At 38.8% G+C, this 25,630-nt stretch overlaps 2 protein-coding genes across 2 annotated transcripts; one reads left to right on the plus strand and one right to left on the minus strand.

The window, feature by feature from the left end:
• Window positions 1-284: 284 nt before the first annotated feature.
• On the minus strand, window positions 285-18,073 carry LOC103381951 (poly(ADP-ribose) glycohydrolase). The gene is made up of 15 exons (XM_008314571.3): window positions 16,563-18,073; window positions 16,049-16,171; window positions 15,665-15,751; window positions 15,346-15,420; window positions 12,054-12,146; window positions 11,172-11,326; window positions 8,860-8,939; window positions 8,704-8,764; window positions 8,470-8,545; window positions 7,036-7,183; window positions 4,334-4,412; window positions 4,121-4,229; window positions 2,836-2,941; window positions 1,665-1,793; window positions 285-1,063 (listed from the first exon to the last, which is right to left on the minus strand). Exons 1-15 carry the CDS (start codon window positions 17,214-17,216, stop codon window positions 888-890), a joined length of 2,151 nt encoding a protein of 716 aa, XP_008312793.1. The 5' UTR covers window positions 17,217-18,073; the 3' UTR covers window positions 285-887.
• A 648-nt stretch (window positions 18,074-18,721) lies between these two features.
• On the plus strand, window positions 18,722-25,597 carry adam9b (ADAM metallopeptidase domain 9b). Its single transcript, XM_008314572.3, has 22 exons — window positions 18,722-19,072; window positions 19,298-19,404; window positions 19,501-19,577; window positions 19,677-19,752; window positions 19,834-19,910; window positions 20,191-20,383; window positions 20,493-20,555; window positions 20,897-20,968; window positions 21,073-21,242; window positions 21,329-21,419; window positions 21,755-21,885; window positions 22,107-22,278; window positions 22,495-22,584; window positions 22,865-23,060; window positions 23,179-23,290; window positions 23,409-23,589; window positions 23,763-23,849; window positions 23,939-24,044; window positions 24,156-24,285; window positions 24,638-24,725; window positions 24,814-24,851; window positions 24,940-25,597. The coding sequence occupies exons 1-22, from the start codon at window positions 19,009-19,011 to the stop codon at window positions 25,061-25,063; spliced, it is 2,445 nt and encodes an 814-aa protein (XP_008312794.1). The 5' UTR covers window positions 18,722-19,008; the 3' UTR covers window positions 25,064-25,597.
• The last annotated feature ends 33 nt before the right edge of the window (window positions 25,598-25,630 follow it).

The raw sequence follows: 25,630 nt of genomic DNA on the forward strand, positions 1-25,630 counted from the left end.
CCACTGGTCGTCAGATCGTTTGTTCAGCCACCGTGGTAGCTAACGTCCAGATTGACTTGAACTATTGTTCCTTGTGATTCCTGTTGAAGTTAAATTGGAAAATAAATCCTTGTTTTTCTCTTGACGTCGTCTGAGCCTGCATTTGGGTTATCACCGGTTTAAAACATGACAATATCAGATCAGGACCAGATCAGATCACGCTCTAGAATAAAATACAAAATCAAAATAGAAGTTAAACTTGATCAGATCACGCTCTAGAATAAAACACAAAATCAAAATAGAAGTTAAACTTGAAGCCATTCGATTTTTATTAAGGTTATTTTTTTTTTAAGTGTAATCGCCATTTAATTTTACAAAAGAAGAGACAAACCGCACTAAATTATACACTTTTGAAATAAAGAATTTTACTCCCCTTCCTCATCATCTGAGCTTCTCTCTGGAGTCTGCTCCCAGATTTCCAGACCGTGCTATTGTTATTCTTTTCCTCTAACTCGATTTCCTGACAGCCAATTCAATTAGGCTGGATATGTATGTGTGGGTGTAAAAAGGAAAAAAAAAAAAACGCCAATGTGACACACTCTGAAGATGGATGTCAACCTTTGCTTTGCCATTAAAATCACGATCGCGTTGCGTTGATGCTCAATCCATTGGTTTATTACCAGCGGCTGGAAAGTGAACGCAGCTTGGACTGGGGCGACAACAGGGTCAAAGCTAATCAACGTCTCTTTTTGGAAAGAGTCCATTTACCAGATTTTTTATTTTTGCCACTTTAAGTGTTTCTAATTTCTGTTGCAGTTTTGACGTTTGATATACAGCTAAAAGCCAAATGAAAATTTTTTATTTCGAAAAATGTTGATGGCTGGCGGCGACTCGTCAGCCGCCTGACCTTAACAGCTATCCTTGGGTACACGTTGTCTGGCTGAGTGCGTGTTGAAGTCATAAGATGCCAGGGAGGGGTCGACCTGTTGGTAGATGAAGGAGTACAGGCTGACGTCAGGCTGTCGGCTCACACATCTCTTGCACACAGATGTGAAGTACTCCTCCAGGAGACTGCACACTTCCCCTGTGATGAAGAAAAAGACTGTGTTCTGGATATGACCTCAACAGTGAAGGGATACAGTTGTTATCCCAATAGATAAGGCCTGAGATTTAAAATCTGGGCCTGGTAGTGACGACAAGGATCTAAATTACAGGAGTGACATTTTCATTTAATTTAATCTACAACCAAAGATTATGAAAACCTCTGGACCTGAAAAAGCATTTAGCAGTTATACAGTGTGAACATATGTGGGCACGAAACTCCCAAATAGTACCAGGGAGAAAAGCTTTGTAAAAGCTCTTCAGGCAATGGTAATTTGCCATCATAGCAAATCTCCATAATGCAGAGATGAAGTTATCATAAAGCAGATTTTCAGTCTAACTTAAAAGAGTTTTTCATGATTTGCTATTTTACTACAAATAATAAAAATTCCTCTAAAGGTTTAGGAAATATTCAGACTTTATATAATCAATATTTATCAGAATTAATTCTCATGTCAAGACTTTGTTTTCTATCATCAAGAGATTATCAGGATGAATTAGTATACTGAATTATTATCAATGGATCACTGGTGTAAACACATCTGTGGATTAACAGAAAACAAGCAGGATGGTTACTTTCTCACCAACACAGATATTCCTCTGAGTGAGAAACGAGTGCATGTTGTGAACATCTGTCATGAGTTTCTTGTCACCAAAGGTGAAGTAGGCCACGTCGCGTCCCGCCTCGGCAGCTGCCAGCATCTGAATCAGAGCTGTGGGAGGAGAAACCTGTGTTAGACCTCAACACTGTAGAACTTTTGTATTTATGTCACCGCTCGGAAATGTGGTTTCCTTTCTCCAGTTTTGTTCTGTGAATCATCTCTTCAGGAAAACGGTTAGTTGTAATTACACTGTGGTCTGTGTCTGCGTAGCTCGTCGACTAAAAGGTAAATAATTGGGGGACTGGGCCTCTCTCCTACTGAGAACCTTGGATTATTTACAGAGAGAAGCCAGGTCTGGCCCCAGAGAGCTGTGAATATTTTAAGAGACTGGAGATAAGTCTGCTGATTAATGAAGGTTTGGATGGAGGCAAGTTAATGAGCAAAACTGAATCAACATTTTCAGAAGAAGGCTAAGCTGAATATGTCAGCAACCCCCCACCCCCCCACCCCCCTCATTCCATTGCAAGTGCTTTTATCAAAAAGTTTATGACAATTAAAGAATAAGTGGTGGCTGGAGGAAATAAATCCAGAGAGAGATCAGCATCTGAATCAGGAAAGCACGTCCCCAGAGGCATGTCATTAAGGCGACAGTGGGTGATTGTGCCTATGGAGGAATGTAGCGCGCTTCACCTAATTAACAAATATACAGGGATGCATGCATATGTCAAGAGGAAGGGGAGAAGCAGAGGCTGTGCTGCGAACTGTAAGCATGAAGTCTCCCTGCTCGGTGACAGTGACACAAGGCGCAGACGTTGTGCTGCAACAGACGGATGGACCCGAGCAGACGATCAATTCCCCTATTAATGAAACATATTAGCTCTGTCGTTTGATCAATAAAAGGAAGGCAGTGAATGGGCTTTAAGTAAAAGAAAGCATTTCCCAGAAGACAAATGGATGCCCACACTGATCTGCTGGAGCTTTTCAATCTGAAATATAGTCTGTTATACTCAGGAAGAAGGTTCGCTGTGACTGCCAAGTGTGCAAAAAAAAAAAAAAAAAAGAAGTGAAAAAAAGAAAAGAAAAAGATCAGAGTATTTCTTTTCTTCCTCTAGAAAACCTGCTGATGCAGATGAAGTGTTACATCAGTCCATACCTTTTAGTCTGGTGTCACCTCCAAAAACCCCACAGCCCCAGTTTCCTGTTGCCACCGCTGCGAGGTTTGTGTTTTGTCCCTCCGGACGAGCGAATCCACAGTAGGCCTGAATAATCACAGGATAATAAGGCAGTAAGTTAGTAGGAGAAAAGTCAGCAAGGCTTGATGGGGAAAAAAAGTCTCTTCACATCTGTATGTAAAGACAGATAACACGTCTGACCTAATTGTGCCAAACTATTTCCTGATTGGTCACAATTATAAAGACAGTTTCACCCATAAGGTAATTGTAATTGTAATTGCTTTCTTTCTAGGTCTAGTGATCAGTTCTAGGTCGATATTAACCATTGCAAATCGATCATGTAGGGGGCAGTATTGCAACTTCAGGAATAAAGAGCTGCCAGTTATACCAAAAAAGGAGGTATTAGCTATAAAAAAGGCAGGGGTAAAATCATCACACTGTTGTTGTTTTAAACAGTTTAACATTAGATTTGTATAAATCAACAATACAACAAATAACAGGTGTTTGTGTTGCTGTGGAACATACTGTCTAACTGCTACGCTTGGATTAAAGGAACTTTATTGTCATTGGCCATGAGGTTTCACACCGGAGTTGAAGTAAATAGTGTAAATGAATTATATGAGACCATCCTCCTTCAAACCAATCATAAATTCTTCCTGTAAAAGGGCAGACATGACAGTTGGCTGAACAACACTGGGAGCAGGATTGATCTTCATGTTGGCACATTCCTCACATCCCTGTCACAGTTGTCAAAGTCAGCCATGTTTTTTTGATGGCAGACTTGACAACATTAACATCTTGATTTTCTATTACAAATGAGCATCTCCCACAAGGAAGGCAGTATCTATGGGCAGTCTTTTTTTTTTTAATATCTCTTATATAAATGTAATAATGATGATTAATTGCTTAGAGGTCAATAATTTGAAGTTACATTTATTCTGGGCCTAATGAGCAGCGTAATGAAAGAGATGGATCTGATTCTCTGATACTGTGCTACAATTCATCACTCTGTTTCAAACACAAGACAAGTATCTATAACTCAAATATTTGAAATGGAGAAAAGAGAGCACCAGTCAATGTCTGTTTCATCCTAAATTTGTCATGAATCCATTCTGCATTATTAGCAGAATGAATTCTCATTAAATCATCTATTTTGTGTCACACATAAATGGATAAACATAAATTATATTTGCAAAGCAAAATAGTAGTGGAAAAGACCTGAAATGAAAGACATGTATTAAAAGTATATTTAAAGACAAAAAAAACCTTGTCGAGTTCTCTGTTGATATTTTCTGGTTTAAACTGTTCCAGGAAGTTCCTGAAACGCAGAGCATCGATGGCAACAATTTCGGTGCATCTCCTCTGCCAGTCGTCCCTGGAACAAATTACTCTCGTTAATTCTTAAAATAAATGTAAGAAACTAAATGCTGGGATTCCCATCCTTGAACAGGTACGATGGTAACATTTCAGACACCCTACCTTGGTGTGGTGTCTTGGTGGCTGCCCCCCCACTGGAAAGTTCCATCGTACCCCTTGTATTTGCTGAACTGTTCAGTACCTGGATCAAAACAAACAGCATTAGTTACACGCAAAAAAATATATTAACAAGGAAACAAAATGATTAAAATTCAGGCAACATGCCTGAATATGAAATATTTTTTTTCTGTAGATGGCTGGAACTGTAAGAAAGTACTTTGTCCATCATGTGTTAAAGGTGGAGAGAAAATGGAATTCAAACTCAGGGCTCTTCAAAGTCCATTAACATCGGCATCTAAATTTGTGGTAGAAAATTATGCTAAGTAATATGTGGCAATGAGTGCGCCGTGCTCTAAGATTAATATACACTTACAACAAACTGTCATTTGAATTTATGTGGTCACACTAACAGCATAAACTAAATGTTTTTTAAATGTTCTGCACCTACATCCATTACAATTGACATTACATTTTAGTAGAAAACATTATTTGTAATAATTTGCTGTTTCTTCCTCTGCAGTATTTCTGCTGCAGCTGTCTGTTGATAAGAGGAAGGTCAAGTCATTACCACCCCCACACCCCACTTTTACACAATGAGAAAACCAGCGACTGACCGTCAGCCCACGGAGGAGCACTCAACACTAGGAAGAGGGAAGCAGACGGCGGGGAGGTGACGGGGCAGTCAAACAAACGTACTCATGTATTTACTTCTCATTCATTAGTGCTCATTAGTACCCGACTGTCAAGAGCACTTGCTGGATCGCTTCATGAGGAACAGCAAATAAACCAAGGGGTTCTCTCTGTGTGTGCATGCTTTGGTCAGGAGTAAATCCTATTAGTGCAGTAAAATTAAAACTGTCTATGAAAACTATGTATGCACTTTATGAAGTATGAACATTTTTACTTAACAGCTTGGGGCTCTGGAGCAATCAGAGCTTCTGCATTAGGTGAGTTCAGTTCATAAGTGAATATGGTACCAGGGCAATTGTTTTTGTCAAAGCTAACATTGTCACAGGACAAAAGAGGGGTAAAAGTGTGAATAATCCTGATCATGTGACTGAAATTAAACCAACATCCGACATCTCCATATTAATACAGCTGTGAACCACATATTTATATATAAATGACTTTATATATTAAACATTAAAGTACTGATACAAATTAAAATGTCACTAAGTTTGGTTTGCCTTGACATAAACACAGCACTATAAATAACAAATGATCGTACTCTGAGCACACATACACACACCTGACCTTCAGTGTTTCTACAGAAACATTAAACTCTGTAACCAAACATATTTGCATCTGAAAGCAACAACCTTCAGCAACAATCTGAATTACTCTTTCACTTTTTTAGGCAAACCGTTTGTCATTTAAATATTATCTTTCATCGCACACAAATAAATCCAAGCCAGGTAAAGAAGCGTGAGGCGGGCAGGAAGTATTTCTAAGTGACAAAGAGTTAAAGATAACAATAAATCGAGTGTTTGTGCTGGACCGCACAGTGTAAACGATCAGAAACACCTTCTGCTGTCACGTTGAGCAAAAGTTTCACTGCTCCATCGGTGAAATCAAGCTTCTTCATTTTTAAATAATAGAATTACTGTACACATTTCTAATGGTCCTGTAGCACATTATGGTTGGAGAGGCAGAAAAGAGTAATATATTTTGCAAAAAACAGAATGCACAATGATTTATCTTGGATTCTATTTATACTTTTGCAAACCAGATACAGCGCAATCAAAGGAAATTCAATTAGACCGGGATGCTTTAGTAAATTTCAGTGCAGCAGTGCGGTCCATTAGCCTCTCTGCTGTATGCCAAAACATATCACGGAGTGTAATTCATGACGTGGCTACGGTGCTGCAAAGTCTCTGACTTTTACAAGGGGAAGAGGGGATACGGGAAGGGTTTAATAAAGATGATGGAATGGAAGGGTCCATTAGTGGAGCAGGTCTTGGCCAGGTCTTCCAGCTATAATTAATTCTGGGCCCCTGTAATAACGTTAAGTGGCGTAAGTAGAGGCAAGGGAGATGGCTAGCCAGGAATCCCAAGGTGACTCCACAAAAAGGAGAGGACCTGCAACAGTAACTGGTTAGATCCTGTTGTTGGTAATTCAAGCCGCTTGGGTTAACATTTGTTTTTGAGCCAGGGGATGGTGATGATGCAAAACTGGCATTTAACAAGGAAGCAGACACTTCAGACGTTCAAATATGTGAAAAGAGACCCTAACTTGCAAAATATACGGCATTCAAACAATCGGATGATAAGGAAAAGAGTAAAGGCCGACAGAAGTGCATTTTAAAAGCAGAAGCAGACAAGTGTCATCAGCCTCCTGCTGGGACTCCTTGAGTCTGACTATCTTTGGCCTGTCCTAATCATGGTGCAACCAATCAGGATGAAGTACACATTACAGGTATTTCTCAACAGAAAGACCCTACAGAGCAATCAGAGAAGCCCACTCTGTGACTCCTGTCAATCACTGGTTAGGAGAAGGACAAACACAACAAGAACGCACAAAATAAAAGCAATTCTTTTAGACAGAATGGGGTAAATTGAAGTTGTCTGATTTCTCCTTCATGCTTTGTGTTGAGGCGAAACACTCAAGGTTCACTGTGTTTCATCTTCTACCATATAGGTCAAGCGTCACACAATGTTGGATGGCTCTGTTTTGACGGTAATTTACACTGTGTGGTTTTTTTTACCTGTGATAATCAAACATTCCTGATGGCCCAGGGCCTCTGTGAAGAGCCGAGAAACAATCAGCTCAGGGTTGATCAGGAAACGGATTTCCTCTTGAACCAGACCAGAGCTGGTGACTCCTCCTCCCACAAATGCATTTGCAAAATCTACCTGTAAATCGACACAGATGAATGAGAAACAACAATGACTCCTTAATTTAGCATTTCCAGACCAATCCTGCCATAAGTGTTCAGTAAGTTTTTATTCACCAGGTACACTGATGTCATTTGAACAGGCAGGAAAAGTATACTTTTTTACCTGTGACAGAAAGTCAGACAAGTGAATTGGAAGGGCTGCCTGAGGTTCTGACATTACTTCGACATCTGTCCCCTTCACCAAAATGAGCTCCACACAGGAGAAGCACTTTGGCGCTCCACTGCCAGAAGCAAATATCAAAACAACAGTGAAGGAACACTACCTTCTAGTCACAACACTCTGCTAAATTGACTGCTGACTGATGTCTAGTATACTTTTCGCTGCTTGTGTTCTTCCAGGCTCCTGCGTAGGTCCTCGCCTGACAATGATGTACTTGTTTATTTTAGCCAGTTCATGATTCAAAAGAATATACGGATCTGGTAGCTGCAGTTTCGAGAAGTGACGCAAACAACTCATTGTTTTAGTCAGGAGGCACCCAGGTGGAACATAAATATATAATCCAATTTCAGGACTGACAGTTACTGCTCACTGGCCCGTAAAAAAAAAGCACACAGCGACACCATCGCAACATTGGGAAAGGGCTGCAAAGGGGTGACCATCAGCCTGAGAGTAGACCCCCTCTGCCTCCAAACTGGTCACTCAACACTGGGACAGCGAGCCTGCCTCTAAAGTCTACTTTGACAGGCTGTCAGCAACCCCGCCCTCCCTGCCTCCAGCGGCGGATCCATCAATCCAGGCCACAGTGTGCCCTCGAGCTGGTCATGTGTGTACATCAACTGTCATCCTGTGGCAACTGAAGGCAAACAAAAGGTGAAAGACAAAGCCAGCCATCTTGACAGTGGACAGGAAGCACGGCCGACACTCTCAGAAGAAGAGGCTCACAGGTCTTGACCCCAGTCCCAGCGCACACTCCCTTTAAAGTGTCACGGGGTCCCTTGAAGGCCTCTATAGCTGTAGTAAGCAATCTGAATAAAAGACTTCTGGCTGTTTGAGCTCTACGTAAGATAGAACATGGTTTTAGTAGAAGACAAATTTTGGACATAAATCTGTGAAGAAAATAAAGCAGGGTATTGTACAGCTGTAAAAATTACATGGAACACTGTTATCTCCCTTAACTTAACCTAAATTAACTTAACTTAAATTTTGGAAACATCACTCGACATTTTTTCAACTTTTTTAGAAAGGCTGTATGTTTTAAAATCAATGATCAGTGAGTGTATAGACACATTCAAATGTCTCACCTGAAGCATTCCATATCCATCAGCCTCAATGGTTCCTTCAAAAGTAATGTGAAGTCTTGTGAGCAGAGTCTTTGATCTAAAAACAGAAAAGTCTTTTTTTTTTTACTGATGGTTAACACGATGGATCTCTAATTGTTTCTAAAGAACCGACTGAATTAGAACTAATAGCAAATAATTCAATATACTATAGCCATCTGGTATGTTTTATTTAACTGCTGTGTCAATATACTGAACCTTTTCCAATGAATGGGTATGTCCAATGTTTTCCTTGTGAACGTGACCAGACCAGAAGGCCCTGAAAACAAAGACATTCTTTTATGAAAATGACTCCTTTTTCTTTTTTTGTACATGTTTTTACTATTTATTATGAGTTGAAAAGTAAACTCCTACTTTGTTCAGTCACATGTTTGAAATAGCACATCAAGGTTTTGAGCTTCTCAATCTTCCTTGAAGCAGAACCTTCAAAGAGCCTAAAGACAAAGACACTGAAATGAGACTAAAAAAAAGTGAAGAGTATGAAAGGAAAAAATACTAAATTGTAATTGGCTGCATCCCAAACTGACGACTTGTATTAGTGAAAAGGTAAAGACACGAACGGGACGAGACACGTGACGTCCACTTAGGCCACGTGAGTTCAGCCATGCTAAAACTTTGACTTGAATTACTTAATATGAATCAGTCCATCTCTCACTCAGCCTCTCAGTCACTGCGACAACAATGGAGTTGCTCGGGGCCAGCCATCAGAGTTGCACTTGTGTCCTAAATCACTGTTATCATATAAAAAAGGCGGAGAAGAGTGAAAAAGAAACAAAACTCCCTCCTTTTTGGCACATTAAAAGCTTTGTGTGTCCAATGCAACACAAGCCTTTGGAGGAAAAGGTCAGTCCCTCTTTAAAAGTAATACACAAATGCACGCACAAAAAGCTGCTGCTGGTGAAATGCAGTTGGGGTTTAGAATGCACTCTCAGACCAACGTCTCCCCCTGCGGCAGAGCCACAAGTCACAATAACAAGTAAGTAATTTCATGTGTGTGGAATGAAATAAGGATAAAAGCTTGATGCACCGAGAGCCCTTCGGGGACACATGACTCATTCATTGCAGTCAGCTTTGGCATTCATTTCGCTATGTTGTCAACGTGGCCCATAGAAACAATTACACATTGCGCAATGCTCAGGGCCGACTGCGTCGGACATAAGCTAGCCACTAGTGAGAGCGGGCTTTTAGTAATAAAATCTCCCATTGGCCCTCAGGGGAAAGGAATAAATACAATATTATATAACATCACTACAACACAAGAAAGAAGAGGAAGAAGCTGTGATGCAACCCAGACAAAAAGAAACTACCGTGTGGAGAACAAGTGAGCTGTCTTTAAATGAAACATTGAGTGACAGAGCAAAGATTGAAAACCCCCCAAGAAAACACAACTCTTTTTATCTAAATGGAAATTAGATGAAGGAAAAAACCCCAAAAAACATTCTGTTTTGATATTATTCCCTTTTCCACAAATTGATTTTTTTAATAGTTTAAACCAGTGTTTTCTAAACGTTTTTTTGTTTTGTGACCCCTTTTTGACATCACAAATGTCTGGTGACCCCACAGACATTTTTTTCTTCTAGAGTTAATTTTTGATCATGTTTGTTCCAGCCGTCAATCAAGGTGCGCCAGCTCAGATATTTTTTTATGCTGCATTTCATTTGAACTTGATTTATATTCATGAAAGTGAAAGAATACAGTTGTTTAAGATTGTGTTTTGGTTTTATCATGATTTTAAATGGAATATTTAGTTGAAAACTATTTTTTAATCAGTAAATTAATAATTTATAAATTACTAGACATTTCAGACAACCCCATTTGAATTCCAGACGACACTGTGGGTCACTGGTTAAAAAAACAGCACCAATAAAAAGGATTTAGATTTAACGCTTTACATATCCACCTCACACCACATAGCTAACTCTAAACACATAATATTGACAGGCTACAAAGGTGACACCAGCTTTTCTCTGACATCACAGCAAAGAAACGCTGATGCGGTTGAATAATGGTTCTCCATTGTCAAATGCAGCTATCTGAGTGAATGTTAATCTAATTCCCTCCTCCATTTAGGTAATTACCCTATGATGCCAACAAAGATGCGGGACATGTCTAAGAAAGAATCACAGGGAGAGAGACTGATAACAACACAGGGGTTTTTACCACAAAGACAAGTTTGAAAAAAGCAAAAGCTTATATATATATGCATGCATATATATATTTAACCAAATTAATCTAAAATTTCACTCTTAAAGTGCAAAAACTCTTGACCTTTGAAAAAATGTGTCCCGTTCTTGTTTATCGTAATCAAGTATTTAAAGAGCAAATATCCTATAATTAGATGGTATGGAGAGAACCACTTTCTTCACAACAACCCTTCTGGTTACCACGATTAAAAAAACTGGAGAAAACGCTCAACGCTGTACTTGATATAATGATCAAATGCTGAAAATGGCAAATGACCTTTAAAGGATCTTAAATATTCAGTGGATGGTGTGGTCGGTTCTTTCAAGGCAACTTCTCTCTCATAATGTGTTTAACAGTGTTTTTCCATAAAATTATCAAAATGACTTGTGCCAATGACAAAAAAAAACATGAGCACCCCCTCTTGGTAAAGAAGCTAGTTGTCATATTAGTGTCTTTAGAGGGAATGTATTTTTTTACATTACTTGACAAAGTTGATGTCTGGGTAGTTGCTATACTCGGTCCGCCTGGAGCTGCGTCTCGGGAAGGTGCAGAAGAAAGCGTTGGTGAGCAGACAGGCCACCTGCTCCTGGGACATTGTGATGGAGTGACTCATGTCCCTCTTCAAGAGCGGGATCGGCTGGAGGAGGAGCAGACACACAACTGAGGAAGGTCAAAATGATTTCGCCATCTCTTTGTCAAATGAGCGCGTTGCATAAATGAACCCGTTTTTGTAGCACTCTGCCCTTCTTGAATCAGTCGTCATCATTATAATCAAGGTCCCTTCGTGATCACAAGTGATCCATACGCCCAACACAGGTTAAGGGATTAGAAACAGAAAATAAAGCCTGGTAAATAATATTGTAGAGACTAAGGCTTTTCTAATAAAAAATATTTTGGGCTCAACTCTTAACCAAAACAATATCAAGACAATTGCCTGATACAAGGAAAGGTCAGAAAGGTTTAGTTAATCAGAATTCGTATATAATATTTCTATAATAACATCACCATTATAATGTTTGGTGATTTAAAAGACATCCATTTCTGAATAACATTTAGGGCAATAACAAGAAAATATACTACACCACCCACATTTACACTGATGATTAAATGATATTTTATAATTAAATTAAAACACACTGTAGAGTGATGCTTTGTCTTACGAGGTTTTTCATCAGTGTGTACAGAAACCAGTAAAACATGTGACAAATGACCATCAATACCTCTGGGCCTTGACCCCACCATTTCTACAACCATTCCATGACATTATTTGTCAGGTGGCGACCACCAGAGTTAACCTGCAGCCGTGATCTACTATGTCACAGACCAGTGAGTCGTGTCCATTGGTTAGTGAAGGCTGTTGTTACCTTGGTGCACAGCTCGGATGCTCTCAATGCTAATTGGACCATGTCTGGCAGCAGGGAGTCAAACAGATGTTCTGCAGCGTCATGTGCCAGCACCTTGAAGGAAGCAAGAGATCTGGTTTTGTTGTTGACTAATCTGCCATCAAACTAAGTTATGACAGAAGTGGTTTTGATTCAAAACATGACACAGATAGTTTCATATTTAAACAGTTAATTTAAATGAACTGAAAAGTGCTACTGAATTACTAAAATTGTTTCCTAAAAAGTTCTCTTTTAAACCAAAACGTGCATTAATTTGAATAGAATTTTGTTTTTTTGTTTTCTCATACATTTTCAATACACACAATCTTTTGGTTTGTTGGAAAATATGCTTTGCATGGGAAGGTTAAAAAAACATCCTTGTCTTGTTTCACCTAAAATTGCATTTTGTAAAATGATGCAACTGTTTAGAGTAAAAATTATTAGAAAGACAACATTGAGAAAATTACGTTTGACAAGGAAAGGTCACAAAAGCTTTAGTTAATCAGAGTTTGTATATAATATTCCTGTAATAACGTTACCATTGCAATGTTCATGTGATTTAAAAGCCGTCCATTTCTGAATACCACTGAGGGCAATAACAAGAAAATATACTATACCAGCCATATTTACACTGATAGCAGCTGCAAAATGTCACTCTGATCCATCATAAAGCACTTTCATCAGGACCAGACCAGCTAATTAAATAGTCTTTCTGAGTAGATGCAAATAAGAGAGCACTGGAATACAAAGAGTGGTTTGTTCACAGAATAAGAAGCCTAGTGATTTAGCCCAGGTCATTTATAGTAGGGCAAAGGAAACCTGACTAGACACTGTCATAAGTAATGACCTGGTTGACATCATAAACAGCTCCTATGAGGGTAATAAATGGGGGCAGTTGACATGGGAAGCGGCAGTGGACACAGCTAAAGTAGAAGCAGCGCTTTAAATCAAAGACGGAGGCTGGAATCCAGCGATCTGAGTCGCTGTATGACGTGACACCGGCATGTACATCACAGCACAGTGACGTGAGAATGTGGACAGAGAAACAGTGAAGCTCACATTCTGATTTAACACAGCTATTCACCACAGGTCTGTGGCAATAAAACAGTCTGAGGATATTTGACCATTTAAAATCAAAAGACTTATGTGGTCATAAATGTAAAATAAATAAATAAAAAACAAGAAAGAAAGAAAGAGACGTGAATAAAAGGGCTGCCTGTCAACAGCTGTGTCAAATATTCATAAGGGACCTGAATAAAAGGGCTGCCTCTCAACAGCTGTGTCAAATATTCATAAGGTGAATATTCACTGATGCCCTGTCTGTCACTCTATGCCATTCATGTCCATTTCTCTCAGACACTCAATCTCTAATCGAGCGTCCATTGGGAAAAGTAAGAAACTGAGAACAATATTAGACTGCTGGCTTTCCAATTTTAGTTTTATGTTTTTACGAATTTCCATTCACACTCAACTGATATTAGCTTTACGGACCATAAAACACAAAGCTTTAAGTCGTTTTTTTTTCTTTTCTTCAAGCAATAGAAGGAATATGTAGTCCTAAGGAAATGTTTAAAAATATGTAGAACAATTTAGGTGGTAGACTGTATGTGTGGACTATTTACAGATTTGTAACTCAGGCAATACACCTTGGGTCACTTCAGTGGTGCCCAAATTGGGGGGCACCACTGTTTGGGGGTGAAGGGTAACCGCAGGGGGACAGAGTAGGCCAAATTACTCATTAGTACTTTCACTTCTTTTTATTGGCAATTTTTAGGAGTTACAGTTTCACACAGAGTTCAGTGGAAATTTGAAGCACTGGCTGTGAGTGTGTCATAAAGTGGGGAGGAGGTGGAATAGCCCAATCTACATAAAGGGCACTAGAGAAAATTGTTTGGAAAATGGTGAGCTACAGAATAACCAAACCCTTGTTTATATATATTTTAATCAATACTGTAGGTGAAAACACACCATAAACAAATGCTATTTCAATACTTTGTGGTGACATTTTGCAGTCTGGCCAAAAATCTAATTTTGCCACTGACTTCAGCTTCAACAGCAGGACTTGGCCTTTAACTAGAGCCTCTTAACATCTTCAGATTTGATCTAATAGAACTCCTGTTCTAATATGATTTATGGCAAACATGCAGCGCTCAATTGATTCAACATCACACGGGCTGAAGTAAAGCACTCACCGGTGTATAATGCAAGCCTTATTTGTTTCTGACAAGTTACTAAATGTGACCTTTAGGTAAGGGATTAAATTATTTCTCAAGAGCAGACACTTATTTTAACTCTGAAGCCATGCAACATTCTCCTGCACGGAATCCATTATTGTTCTTGTGCAAAAGTGACAGAAAGACATTTGACACCCCAGCATCAGGTGCACCTTTTTCTCCCTGAGACATGAGCTACTGCATCATGCAGCATAAAGTGATGTAGTCTTGATAATGCTATCCCAGCACAGGGCTCCCACTGTTTATGGAAAAATAATTTGTTCAGTCCTATGGGTTTTATTTCCTGTATTTGGAAACAATCCTGTCACAACAACAACCCTGCCCATCTTTCCAAGTGCAATATTCCCTTTGTCTTCTCAAAGCCAGACAGCAATACAACCCCCGCTGATTCTCCACACATACAGGATACAGCAGAGTGCATCAAGACAAACAGATGATGGATGGCTTCAAATGCCTCGGATGAAACCAGGGAGGACACTGACATCCGTGAGCAATGAACAATGAACTAACTGCGCTCTGACCATCAGGTTCAGTTCAGGTCTATTTTTTCCTTGGTCGGAAAATAAAATGACTTTGCAAGCACCTAAAACAACATAGCCATCCAACATAAACCTTCGATCTGAACCTCCAAAACAAATGTCAAGATTGGATGAGATATGAAATAAATGAATTCCATTTTGATTAGTGTTACAAAAGCCCAAAAAGTAAGTAATATTTTTATATGATTATTTTGCAACACCAGCTATACAGCAGTCACAGTGAGAAAAATCTCAACTTTAACTACTGACAAATTAAAATGTTATAATCACAGACTCTTGAGCACTCCCTCTGACCTGAGACCTGGAAGAGGCACATTGCCAAATGAAGCCTGCTGTTGGGCAGTTAAGCGTCCTTATTGGACAGCTGAGGTTTCATTTGTCTGAACTTCTAAAATGAATCATTTAAGGTCCTAAAAATATTTCCCTAGCTGTGGTCACATTTTAGCATGGAACGTTGTTACGTACCATGGATAGTGCTAAAGAAAATAAAGTGATTCTCACCTTTGTGCAGTACAAATGAAATGCCGTGAAGTCCCATTTCTTTGCATGTGCGGGGCTGTATTTCAGTATTGCTTTCTGTAAAAATAAAAAGTTATATTGAAGTAACTGGCGAAAATGTTCTGAATTAACCTTCGAATTGTTTTATTGACCACGCACTGTTTGATTATTAAATAATTCGTGCATGACTGGCGTGTCTCGTTATATGGGTGTGCGATGCCATCTTGTGACAATAATTGGTAACAACACTTGTACAGTGTGTAAAGCAAAAGCAAAACGAGTGTTAGTCTCCTAAATAAACTGATGCAGATAGGAAGCTTACCTTCAACTCAAGTGGATTTGTTATGTCTTTATTTAGAGTTTCTTTGATCAACTCCCACCGACTTTTATTCTGCAGTTTACGTGTTTCCTGTAGGAGGAAAACTTTAGTCAGCTATGCAGGCTATTTTGAGATCAGGTTTAAAACATAAAATAGCTACAATACAACACAATAGCTGTCTTGCAATGCATACTGAGGATATCAACATATCATACATTACTTTAATGTTGCAAAACAACAACTGATATGTGTTTGCTGAAAAATGAATATCACACGCAGTACGAGATCACTCATAAGTGATGTTTTTACACTATTTTGATTATTATTATTATTATTATTAATAACTTCAAGATAGAGGTTTTCTCACTTGCTTCTAAATTATTTTACCTCATCTTCAACAGGAAACAAATTACTGCTGGAACAGGGCATCTTGACATGAACATCATCCCACGTGTCACAAAACTGAGCAGGATCTGGAACAGGAACCCTGCCATTGCCTAACGAGTCTGTCTGTCAATACAAAAGAATAACAATGACTGTGGTTAGCCAGGGCAACATTTGTATAAAATCCCAAACCAAACAATCACAATAACAATAAAACAAATATTAGTTACAGGCAAGATAAATATCAAATGATATCACTGACATGATGGATGTTAACTTTTGAGTCTTGTGCACCTACATTTTTCTGAAAGCTTCATCATAGTAACACTGATAAACACTGAATAAAACATTCAGGTAACATCAACCCAATAAACTATCAATTTACTGCAAAATTGATGCCTACAATAATCTGCTATTGGCAGAAACTTGCAAAAAATATTGTGGTGATGACTAAGATATTGATATGTATGTGTTTGAGTTCAGAGAAGCATTTGAAAACATGAGAACAAAAACAAACCATTATCATCACAGTGTGCTGATCAGGGACATCCCTCAGTGGACAAAGCCATCCCCCACATTCTGGCATTCTCTTGAGCTCAGTGATTGGTGTCCCCAGCCACGATACTTCAGCAATGATGTCATTGTCGTCATCCTGCTTCTCTGGAAATTGTTCCACCCTTGCACGTTTCACAGCAGGGTGTGACGATGAGATTCCTGAGAAGAAATCTGTTATTTTGGTTTTGTGTTTGACTAAGCCCACTGAGGTTGCCGGGGACACATCTCCTTTGTCTAATCCATCATGGTTGTGATTCTGCACAGCTTCACCGTTTGCCATGTCAGTGGAGGCTTGTGACATTGAAATGTCTCCTTCTAGTTCTTGTGGCATCAAGAGCTGGGTTTCTTCATCCATGTCAGATTCTGCAGCTTGGTCCTCAGAGTGACTGTCCAGTACCTGAGCAGAGCTACTCTGACCAGCACCATCATCTGTAATGTCTCCATCGTTTTCACTTTCCCCGTTTTCCTCTGCACTGTCATTTGTCTGTGTATTTATCAACCAGTGTCTGAGTGTATTTCTAAACTTTTGTTGCTGTCTTGGTTTGATTCTTTCGCGAGGGTCATTTCTCCTTACACGTCGTAATCCACCAGACCCATTTTTTGGCAGCATATCCATCTGCCTTTATATTTTGTAAAGTATAGTTATAGTTTTGTATAGTTTGCTTGTTTTTTTTTTACTACTTGTTTGTTACTACTTGTTTGTTACTACTATTTCCTTGTGTATTTTAAAACACAAAGACTGACAAAACAAATAACCGAGGCTACAACTTTCAAAAGAAACGTTTATGGATTACTTAATTATATATTTTTCATTAAGTAAAGTGCCTGCACGCACTGGTTGCAAAGCAAATTAAAGGTTCAAGGTTAGTTTGTCAGATAGTCTGTGGATCTTCAACCGCTTAACAAATTAAAATAAAACGTTTGTTCACATTCTTGTTATTCGGTAACTTTGGCTTGCAGCCATGCATTACAATTACAATTACAATTAACTTTTGGAAAGAACATCACCGCGTGAGAACATTTTAGAGAACGAGTAAGTATCTACACCTAAACATATTCTTATAGCGATTATATAGGGTCCTGAATATACGATATACTTTCTGTTATAAGTTAGGAAACAAACCGTAGTACTTTAAATAATATCTTTTATAATGTTACAAACCGTGGCGCTTTGGACCAGAGGCAATGTCTCTGTCATTGGTGTGGAACCCCAGGGTTCACCTCCTGGACAAGTTCGAATCCCGGTTAGGGCGGTTAATCCCACTGCAATGTGATCTGGGTGGCGACTGCTGCCCCCGCGACCCGGTAACGGATAAGCGGATGAAAATGGATGGATGGATGGATGGATAATGTTACAAACCAGGACAAATGTACTTTTTGTTTTTCTCAGCGTCAAAACACTTCCGCAGTGTGTATGACGTAATAACCACCGAAATAACGCGATATCTTAGGAAGACGTCACGTTATACGGCACCCGGATTCCCGAAGACCCGACTCTGTGTATTTTTAATGAAATAAAATCAAATAAAATGTCAGAATTACTTTCTCCATAAGTAATTCAAAAGAATAAAACATCAAGGGCGCAAAATAAAAACCTAACAACCGAATGGGGCGAACAGAAGAATAACTCATTTAAAATAGATGAACAAACCGAATGATGTTGGATTAAAATGTTCCAGTTAGAAGAACATTTTTGAATGGGATTAGCATAAAAACAATTATTAAAAGTATTTTTATTGTGTTTTCCAAGCAGCCCGATAACCCTGTTTTAATGCCATGCTGGCTCTTTATCTTCACCGTAATAATAATTAAATGAAACCATATACTATATACTATAACCATAAAAATGTCAACCATAAAAAACTTTTTATGATAAAAATCCAATAAGCACGTTTTTATATACTTAACCAATTATTGCTACTTTCTAAAACATCCACTTTACACTTTACAACGAAATGTCGTGGTGTGCGTAAGAGCAGCGCAATATTAAATAAAACGGAACTGTTTGGGAATAAAACAATATGACACAAATATGATTTGCACGTTAGTTGTTGCAAAAAAAAAAAAAAAACCATAACAACAAACAACGTTTGCTGCTTAGTGGATCAAAAATACGATAGTGGCTACGTTTTTTAACGTGGCATATGAGGAAATTGTGTTGTTTATACCATTTATGTCCTTAAATATATAAATGAACATGACAAGTATTTGTTGAATCCCCGTGTATATTTCCTTTTTTCTGGTCAGGGCTCCTCCTCCTTTGTACCTGGGGAGGATCTAGGTAAGAAGAACCTGTTGCAGGCCGCACCTATCCGGGTATGAAGACGCGCTTCGGGAAACTGAGTCACGAGTGCACTGCAGAATGACCGTAGCTCAGAACTGAGATCATGATCTAAAATACCACAATCATGGTCAGAAGTTTTTCGTTCGTCTTTTTTTTCTTTCTCCTCATCTGTATGATCTGCAGCCAAGGTGAGACCCAGGTTTGCTTATTGTTTCGCCCTCACAGACCCTCTCTTAGATTGTGAAGTAATAGAGCCTGCCCTTCTTGTTCTGTAGCCTCAGCGATTTTCCAGGAAATACTTGTTTTGCATGTTATATAGGTGATTCAATAATATGTACATTACATTATTTCAACATGTATCCTCAGATATAAGAATCAATAATTTACACTTTTTGTAACACCTTTTCTTCCAGAGTCCTTGAATGACTTCACATCCAAACTCACAACATACACCGTTGTAAATCCTCACCGGATTCACAGAAGAGCAAGGAGCATCTACAAAACATTTCAGTCAGAAGAGGTTGTTAAGAATAATATTTCAGTAAATAAAAAGTATTTTTTTACCATACACACAAATACTAATAATAAGCTTAATTTTTTTGTGTGCAAAATTCAGAGTTATGAAGAAGAGACAGTGTCATTTGCCCTCATCATAAACAACAGGCAGCACTTTCTGCATCTAAAGGTTAACAGGTAGTACCACCATGCTGACATTACTCTCTGATATACTGTATACTGCAAGCGATTCAGTTATACAGTACAATACTTTACTGCTTCTTCTGTTGCCGTCAGGGACTTTTTACATCCAAACTTTGTTCAGATTTCACGTGACTCTGCGGATAATTACAATTCATCACCCAGGACACATGTAAGTTGACACCAGCACCGCTGGAACGTCCAAGGATGGTCTGACAGTCAACCCTCTAACTGTTCTGTTCATCTCTCCCAGGTGCATTGCTATTACCATGGAGAGGTGGAGGGATTTAAGGATTCCGTGGTGGCACTGAGCACCTGCTCTGGCCTGAGGTTTAAAAAAAGCTCTTTTGTTTGTGTTGACAGTGTTTAAGTTGCTGTATTTATACCCTGGTAATGACTTTAAACATTATTTGATTTATGATTTTCTACAAACTGCATCTTTAGTTGTCACCAAAGCACATTGTTGCTGTTAAATATGTTTTAATCGGTCAAATAAATACACCAAAGTTATCAATTTTCCTCTTAAGCAACCAGACAGCTGTTCATGTTTTTAACACTGTCCAGGAGCAGTTAATCAAATGTTGTCTCTGATGTGACCTATTCTGTGCAGGGGTGTTATCATGCTCGGAAATGAGACCTATGGACTTGAACCGTTGCCCAAGTCTGTGAATAATGATCACATCTTGTATAGACTGAGGGACATTGAGTCTGAGCCTGTTACCTGCGGAGTCATCGATGAGGCTGAGTCAACACACCATGAGGAACCATTTCACCCAGCTCACACTCTCACTTCACTGCTGCGGGTCAGTTTGGCCACATTGATAACATTTGTGGTAACATTTCAAGATGGAAATGGACTGAGGGTTGACGGTGCGCTTCCTATTGTTTTTTTTCTATTTCTTGTTTTAACAGAGGAGGCGTAGTTTACCTCAGACCAGTTATGTGGAGTTGGCATTGGTCGCTGACAACCTCAGGGTGAGTGTGTGTTTTCTGTTTATAATGTAAACCTGCTTGATGGCTTTTAGCCTCAATGCTGGTCAGTGTGTGTATCCCACAGACAGACTGACTCATTAGCATCCTGTACAATCAGTACAGCCATTTGTAACAGTTCATATTAGCAAAGGCCTGATGTGTAAATAATGCCATAAATAAGAGTTTCACCTTTGACCTTAGTTTTGGAGAATTAAATGGACCAGTGGTGTTGAAGCATTGCTGTTGTGCCATACCCGTTTTGCTACCTGTCTTTCATAGCAGTTTTTTTAAATTAATAAAGTCATTTTTGTGTATTTACTTTCTTACTTTTACTCCATTTACAGTATAAAGTGTTGAAACAAAATGAGACGGCCTTACGGGAAGAGATGGTGGAAATGGCAAATTTACTGGATGGGGTAAGATTTTCATTTGTGTCTACAGTAAACCAAACAATAGCAATCTTATTAGTTTGATGTTTCAATAAATTGTTGTTTTTATTTTATTTCCATATATATTTCAGTATTACAAACCAATGAACATCCGTGTGGTGCTTGTGGGCCTGGTGATTTTCAAAGACACTAATCCTTTTGACGTGGAAGGCAGTGCAGGTGAAGTGTTGCAGAGGTTTGTTAAGTGGAGAAAGGAAACCCTCATACCAATGATCAGGCATGACATCGGACAGCTGATCGTGTAAGTTGTTTTGTCATATGGCAAACCACGGGACAATGATCGTATGATCGTAGAGTCTAATTTGCGGCTTGTGTTTTGTTTGCCAGTGGCCAGCCTAAGCCATATGGAGGAAATGTTTTAGGAATGGCCTTTGTGGGTACCGTCTGTTCCGTAGCGACGTCTGGAGGAATCAACGTGGTTAGTCTCTCACATCAGCCGACACCATGGCACTTATGCATCACATGCTATTGTGTAGAAACTGATACAGTCTGCATTATTCATGCTGAGACTCTACTATAAGTGCAGCTCAATTTCAAAATGCAGGCAAAGACTCAAACTCACATAATGTCATGGCTTCTTCAAAGACTTTGTGTTTGGATTCCTGGTAAAAAAAACAAGTCTTGTGATCACACGATGCCCTAGGCAATGATGAAAAAAAATACAAACTGAACATTTTGTAACTTTAAAAGCTTAAAAATGTATTATTCCTTTGTTCTACTTATATCCTTGTTTCTGATATCTTTCTGTTACAGTTCAGTGAGTCAAACCTGCCCTTTTTCTCTACGGTTTTGGCACATGAAATGGGACATAACCTGGGTATGGGTCATGATGACAGCCGCTGCAGTTGTGATGGGAAGAGCTGCATCATGTCAGCTGGTGCAGGGTAAAACATCTATTCCAAAGCAGTTTTATAAAAAAAATATTTTGCACTGCTTTTATTATTATATTTAAGAAAATTATTTTATTTTCCTAAATATTTCTACTGCTACACAGTTGTTCTTAATGTTTTCATATACTGCACACTCTTAAAAGTTGTATTGTTTACTGATGCCAGACCTGTTCAAATTTACTTTTCTCTCATGGCCTTTCTTTGTTACTCCGCAGTGGATCTACCACTTTTAGCAGTTGCAGTGAAGAAGATTTTGAAAGGCTTGTCCTGAGTGGAGGAGGTGTTTGTCTGAGGAACGAGCCCTCGCCGTCAGACGTGATTGGCACACCCGAATGTGGCAATGGGCGGGTGGACAAAGGAGAAGACTGTGACTGTGGCAAACCAGAGGTAGAGAACTGAGTCTTTCAGACACACACACACAGGGAAAACTACCAAACTCAGGGTTTTTTTAGATGGCTGTTTCCTACATTAATGTTGATATTATTATATTATATTTATGATAATTATTACATCTATAATTATCATAAATACATGTCATTACATGTTAAATCCTGTTTGCACTTTTTGTCATACTAGTAAGGGTTCTTTTCATATATGTCACAGGAATGCAAGACCAAATGCTGTGATGCGGCCACTTGCAAATTTACTCGTGGGTCTGCCTGTGCTCATGGAGAGTGCTGTGAGAACTGTCAGGTTGGTTTGGGTCTTGTTTATGGCGTGGCTTGTGAAACTGTTTCACTGTGTAGACCTGAAATTAATTTTAATGGAGTTTCCATCGGAGGAATTTGGATATGAAACAATGCCATTGAAACCCTCCTGGTGTGAACTCTTACACCAGGAGGGTTTCTTCTCAATGGTAATAACCATCTATGTACATCAGCTAATACGTATTTGAAAAAAATGATTAATAAAGGCTTTTAAATGCTCATATTTTGACAAGCAGCTTCATTAAAGTTTTTCTTTTTGTTCTCAGATCAAGGTAGCTGGAACACTGTGCAGAAATCCCGCTGACACCTGTGATCTCCCAGAATACTGCAATGGCAAAGCTGCCTTCTGTCCCAACGATTTTTACATCATGGACGGACTGCCTTGTGAAGAGAATGCTGCCTACTGCTATGAAGGCAGATGCCAAACATATGATTTCCAGTGCAAACATCTTTTTGCGCCAGGTTCAAAAATATTTAATAACATTCAATAGTAATCTTAATCAGGGATACGTCGGAGTCTGATCTAAGATTTGACTATAAAATGTTTTTCTCACAGCTGTTTTTTTTCTTTCTTTGACAGATCCAGCAAGAAAGGCAGCAGATATTTGTTTTACACATGCAAATGTTCAGGGAAACAAGTTTGGAAACTGTGGAATAACCAGCAAAGGAGATTACATCAAATGTACTGTCTCGTGAGTAGACACTGTATTAACAGTGCTTTTAATGTAAGCAACAAGTCATACTTTGCTATTCAACTATTATAATACAAAATAATTATAAACAAATATTTTGCTTGATTCTGCTTTACAGAAATTCCATGTGTGGGAAGGTGCAATGCACCAATGTTGACGTCAACAATCCCCCGCCTAACGCCCATGTCAGCATCCAGATCGTTGACGGGTCGTCTTGTGTCAACGCAGACTTCAACCTTGGCACAGATGTGTTGGATCCTGCCTACGTGAACCCTGGCAGCCCTTGTGCTCCGGGAAAGGTGAGAGTCTATTTTTAACAAGTGTGCAAACCAGAAATGAGGACCGTGACTTGGAACCTGTTTGTTTGGTTTATGGTTCATGTGACTACTACTGTTGTCAGTAGAAGTGCGGACATGATGACGTACCGTGACTAACTGCAAATGCTAATTAAGGCATAATTCTTCCCTTGCAGACGTGCTTAGACTTCAAGTGCGTTAATGCAACTGCGCTATTGCCTGATTTAGACTGCAACTCACAGACCACCTGCAACGGCCGGGGGGTAAACCTGCATTTTTTTCCCCTACTCCAGTCAGTAATTAATTACTGCTTTAAATGTCTGCCTGTTCAACTGTGATATTTTCCCCACAGTCATGTAATGATCAAGGACACTGTCACTGTAATAATGGGTGGGCCCCACCGAACTGTGCCACTTCAGGCAGAGGTGGCAGTATAGACAGTGGTCCAGCACAGATAGGTGAGGACAGACACTTTAAAAGAGATTATATTTTCAGTGCTTCTGTAAAAACAACAATCCACAGAAGATTGCATTGTTGTGAAAAAATAAAATTGACTGTGTTGACTGCAGACTACTCCCTCAGAAATGGCCTGTTGATCTTTTTCCTGTTGGTGGTTCCTTTACTGGTGCTTCTTATTCTGGTGCTACTTTTCGTCTTCAGGAGGAACACCTTTGACCCCTGCTTAAGGAAAAGACGCAGGTAAGCGTTCACACAACACGCATGACAGTATCCTTCCTTGATTGATTTTATTCAGTTTGAACTCAGGCGTTATAGGTTGAATACCTTTTTGTCATCACCATCATTTAAATGCACTCTTAACAATGCAATTAGTTTTGGTTTATGTTAAAATTGCATATTCTTTTATTTATGTTAAAAAGGCTTTCACTCTTCTCTTGTCATTGTTTTATTTACTGTAGCTTCCATTAACTTCTTCCATTTCATTTTGTTAATGTAATTATGTAAATAATATTCTATGTTCCTGTCTTATTCCATATGTAATAAACAGTATGTATATTATTTCCATGATCCTTTTTTCAAACATTTTTAACAGGTCACATAATCCCAAAACTGGTAATACAAATGAAAGAAATGGCGTATCAGCTGTTCCAACGCCTCCACCAGCACAGACACACCCTGAGGTTGTAACTATTATTGTTTTGTTTTATTTTATATAGTATTTTTTTATTCAACATAATTTAACACATATTGTTTTCACATTTTGTTTAGCCTGGAAGTTCCTCAGCTACTGGAGCTCCAATATCAGAGTATGGACCAGTGTATATTTATCTAGTTTTTAAATACACCCTCCTGTGCAGCTAATGAAACTTAAACTAAACACTGTGTTGACCTCAGTTTCAGATATGGAGATCTGGACTACTGGAGTATGGATGAAAAGGCTGCCAGTTCAAACCTTGCACCACCAAGGCAAGGACCAGGGGTCCCTAAGCCTATTCCACCAAAACAACCACAAAGTTGATTATTTTTTGACTATTGTCAGTTATGTGAATCCATTAAGTTTACTGCGGGATAACAGAAAATGAAGAGACGGTTTTAAATCACTGTGATTCAGCACCTTAATAGGTATGTGTATTAGGTGGTGATGGACAAAAATGGAAAAAGTATTTTCTTTCACATGTATTTTATTAGTTGTTTAATAGTCACTGCACATATTTAAAATATAAATAAAATATAAAAGACAATCATTTTATAATTCTGGAAAAACATTAAAAGATTGGTTCATACATTTTTCTCGATTGTAATTAATGTATCAATTCCTTTCACATTTGTTGGACGATAATGTGTTTTGCAGATTTGTGAAATATACGTCAGATTTTCAACAGCATGGTGTGTTTACATTTACAACATACTTTATATAACTGTTTGATCTGTTTTTTATATTTTACAGCAAGCCCCTGTTTATATTATACAGAGGCTCCGTACATTGCTAACTCGCACACATTTAAATTACTTCAAATTATTCGCCTCGCAAGTTGGGTTTTATTTTGAAAAGTCAATGTCGTGAAGTGGTATGACTTTTTCCTGT

This window comes from Cynoglossus semilaevis, chromosome 8, assembly GCF_000523025.1.
Source record: "Cynoglossus semilaevis isolate Cse_v1.0 chromosome 8, Cse_v1.0, whole genome shotgun sequence".
NCBI classification, from domain to species: Eukaryota; Metazoa; Chordata; class Actinopteri; order Pleuronectiformes; family Cynoglossidae; genus Cynoglossus; species Cynoglossus semilaevis.

What these genes read in the sequence shown, in the direction of transcription:
- adam9b (XM_008314572.3), top strand. Translation starts at nt 19,009, where the DNA reads ATGGTCAGAAGTTTTTCGTTCGTCTTTTTTTTCTTTCTCCTCATCTGT. An exon ending in TGGTCGCTGACAACCTCAGG is followed by an intron (nt 20,556 to 20,896) that starts GTGAGTGTGTGT and finishes CTCCATTTACAG; the next exon opens with TATAAAGTGTTGAAACAAAA. An exon ending in TGGCAAATTTACTGGATGGG is followed by an intron (nt 20,969 to 21,072) that starts GTAAGATTTTCA and finishes TATATATTTCAG; the next exon opens with TATTACAAACCAATGAACAT.
- LOC103381951 (XM_008314571.3), bottom strand. Translation starts at nt 17,216, where the DNA reads ATGGATATGCTGCCAAAAAATGGGTCTGGTGGATTACGACGTGTAAGG. An exon ending in CAAATCCACTTGAGTTGAAG is followed by an intron (nt 15,421 to 15,664) that starts GTAAGCTTCCTA and finishes TTATTTTTACAG; the next exon opens with AAAGCAATACTGAAATACAG. An exon ending in GGAATGTTTGATTATCACAG is followed by an intron (nt 4,413 to 7,035) that starts GTAAAAAAAACC and finishes GTTTTGATCCAG; the next exon opens with GTACTGAACAGTTCAGCAAA.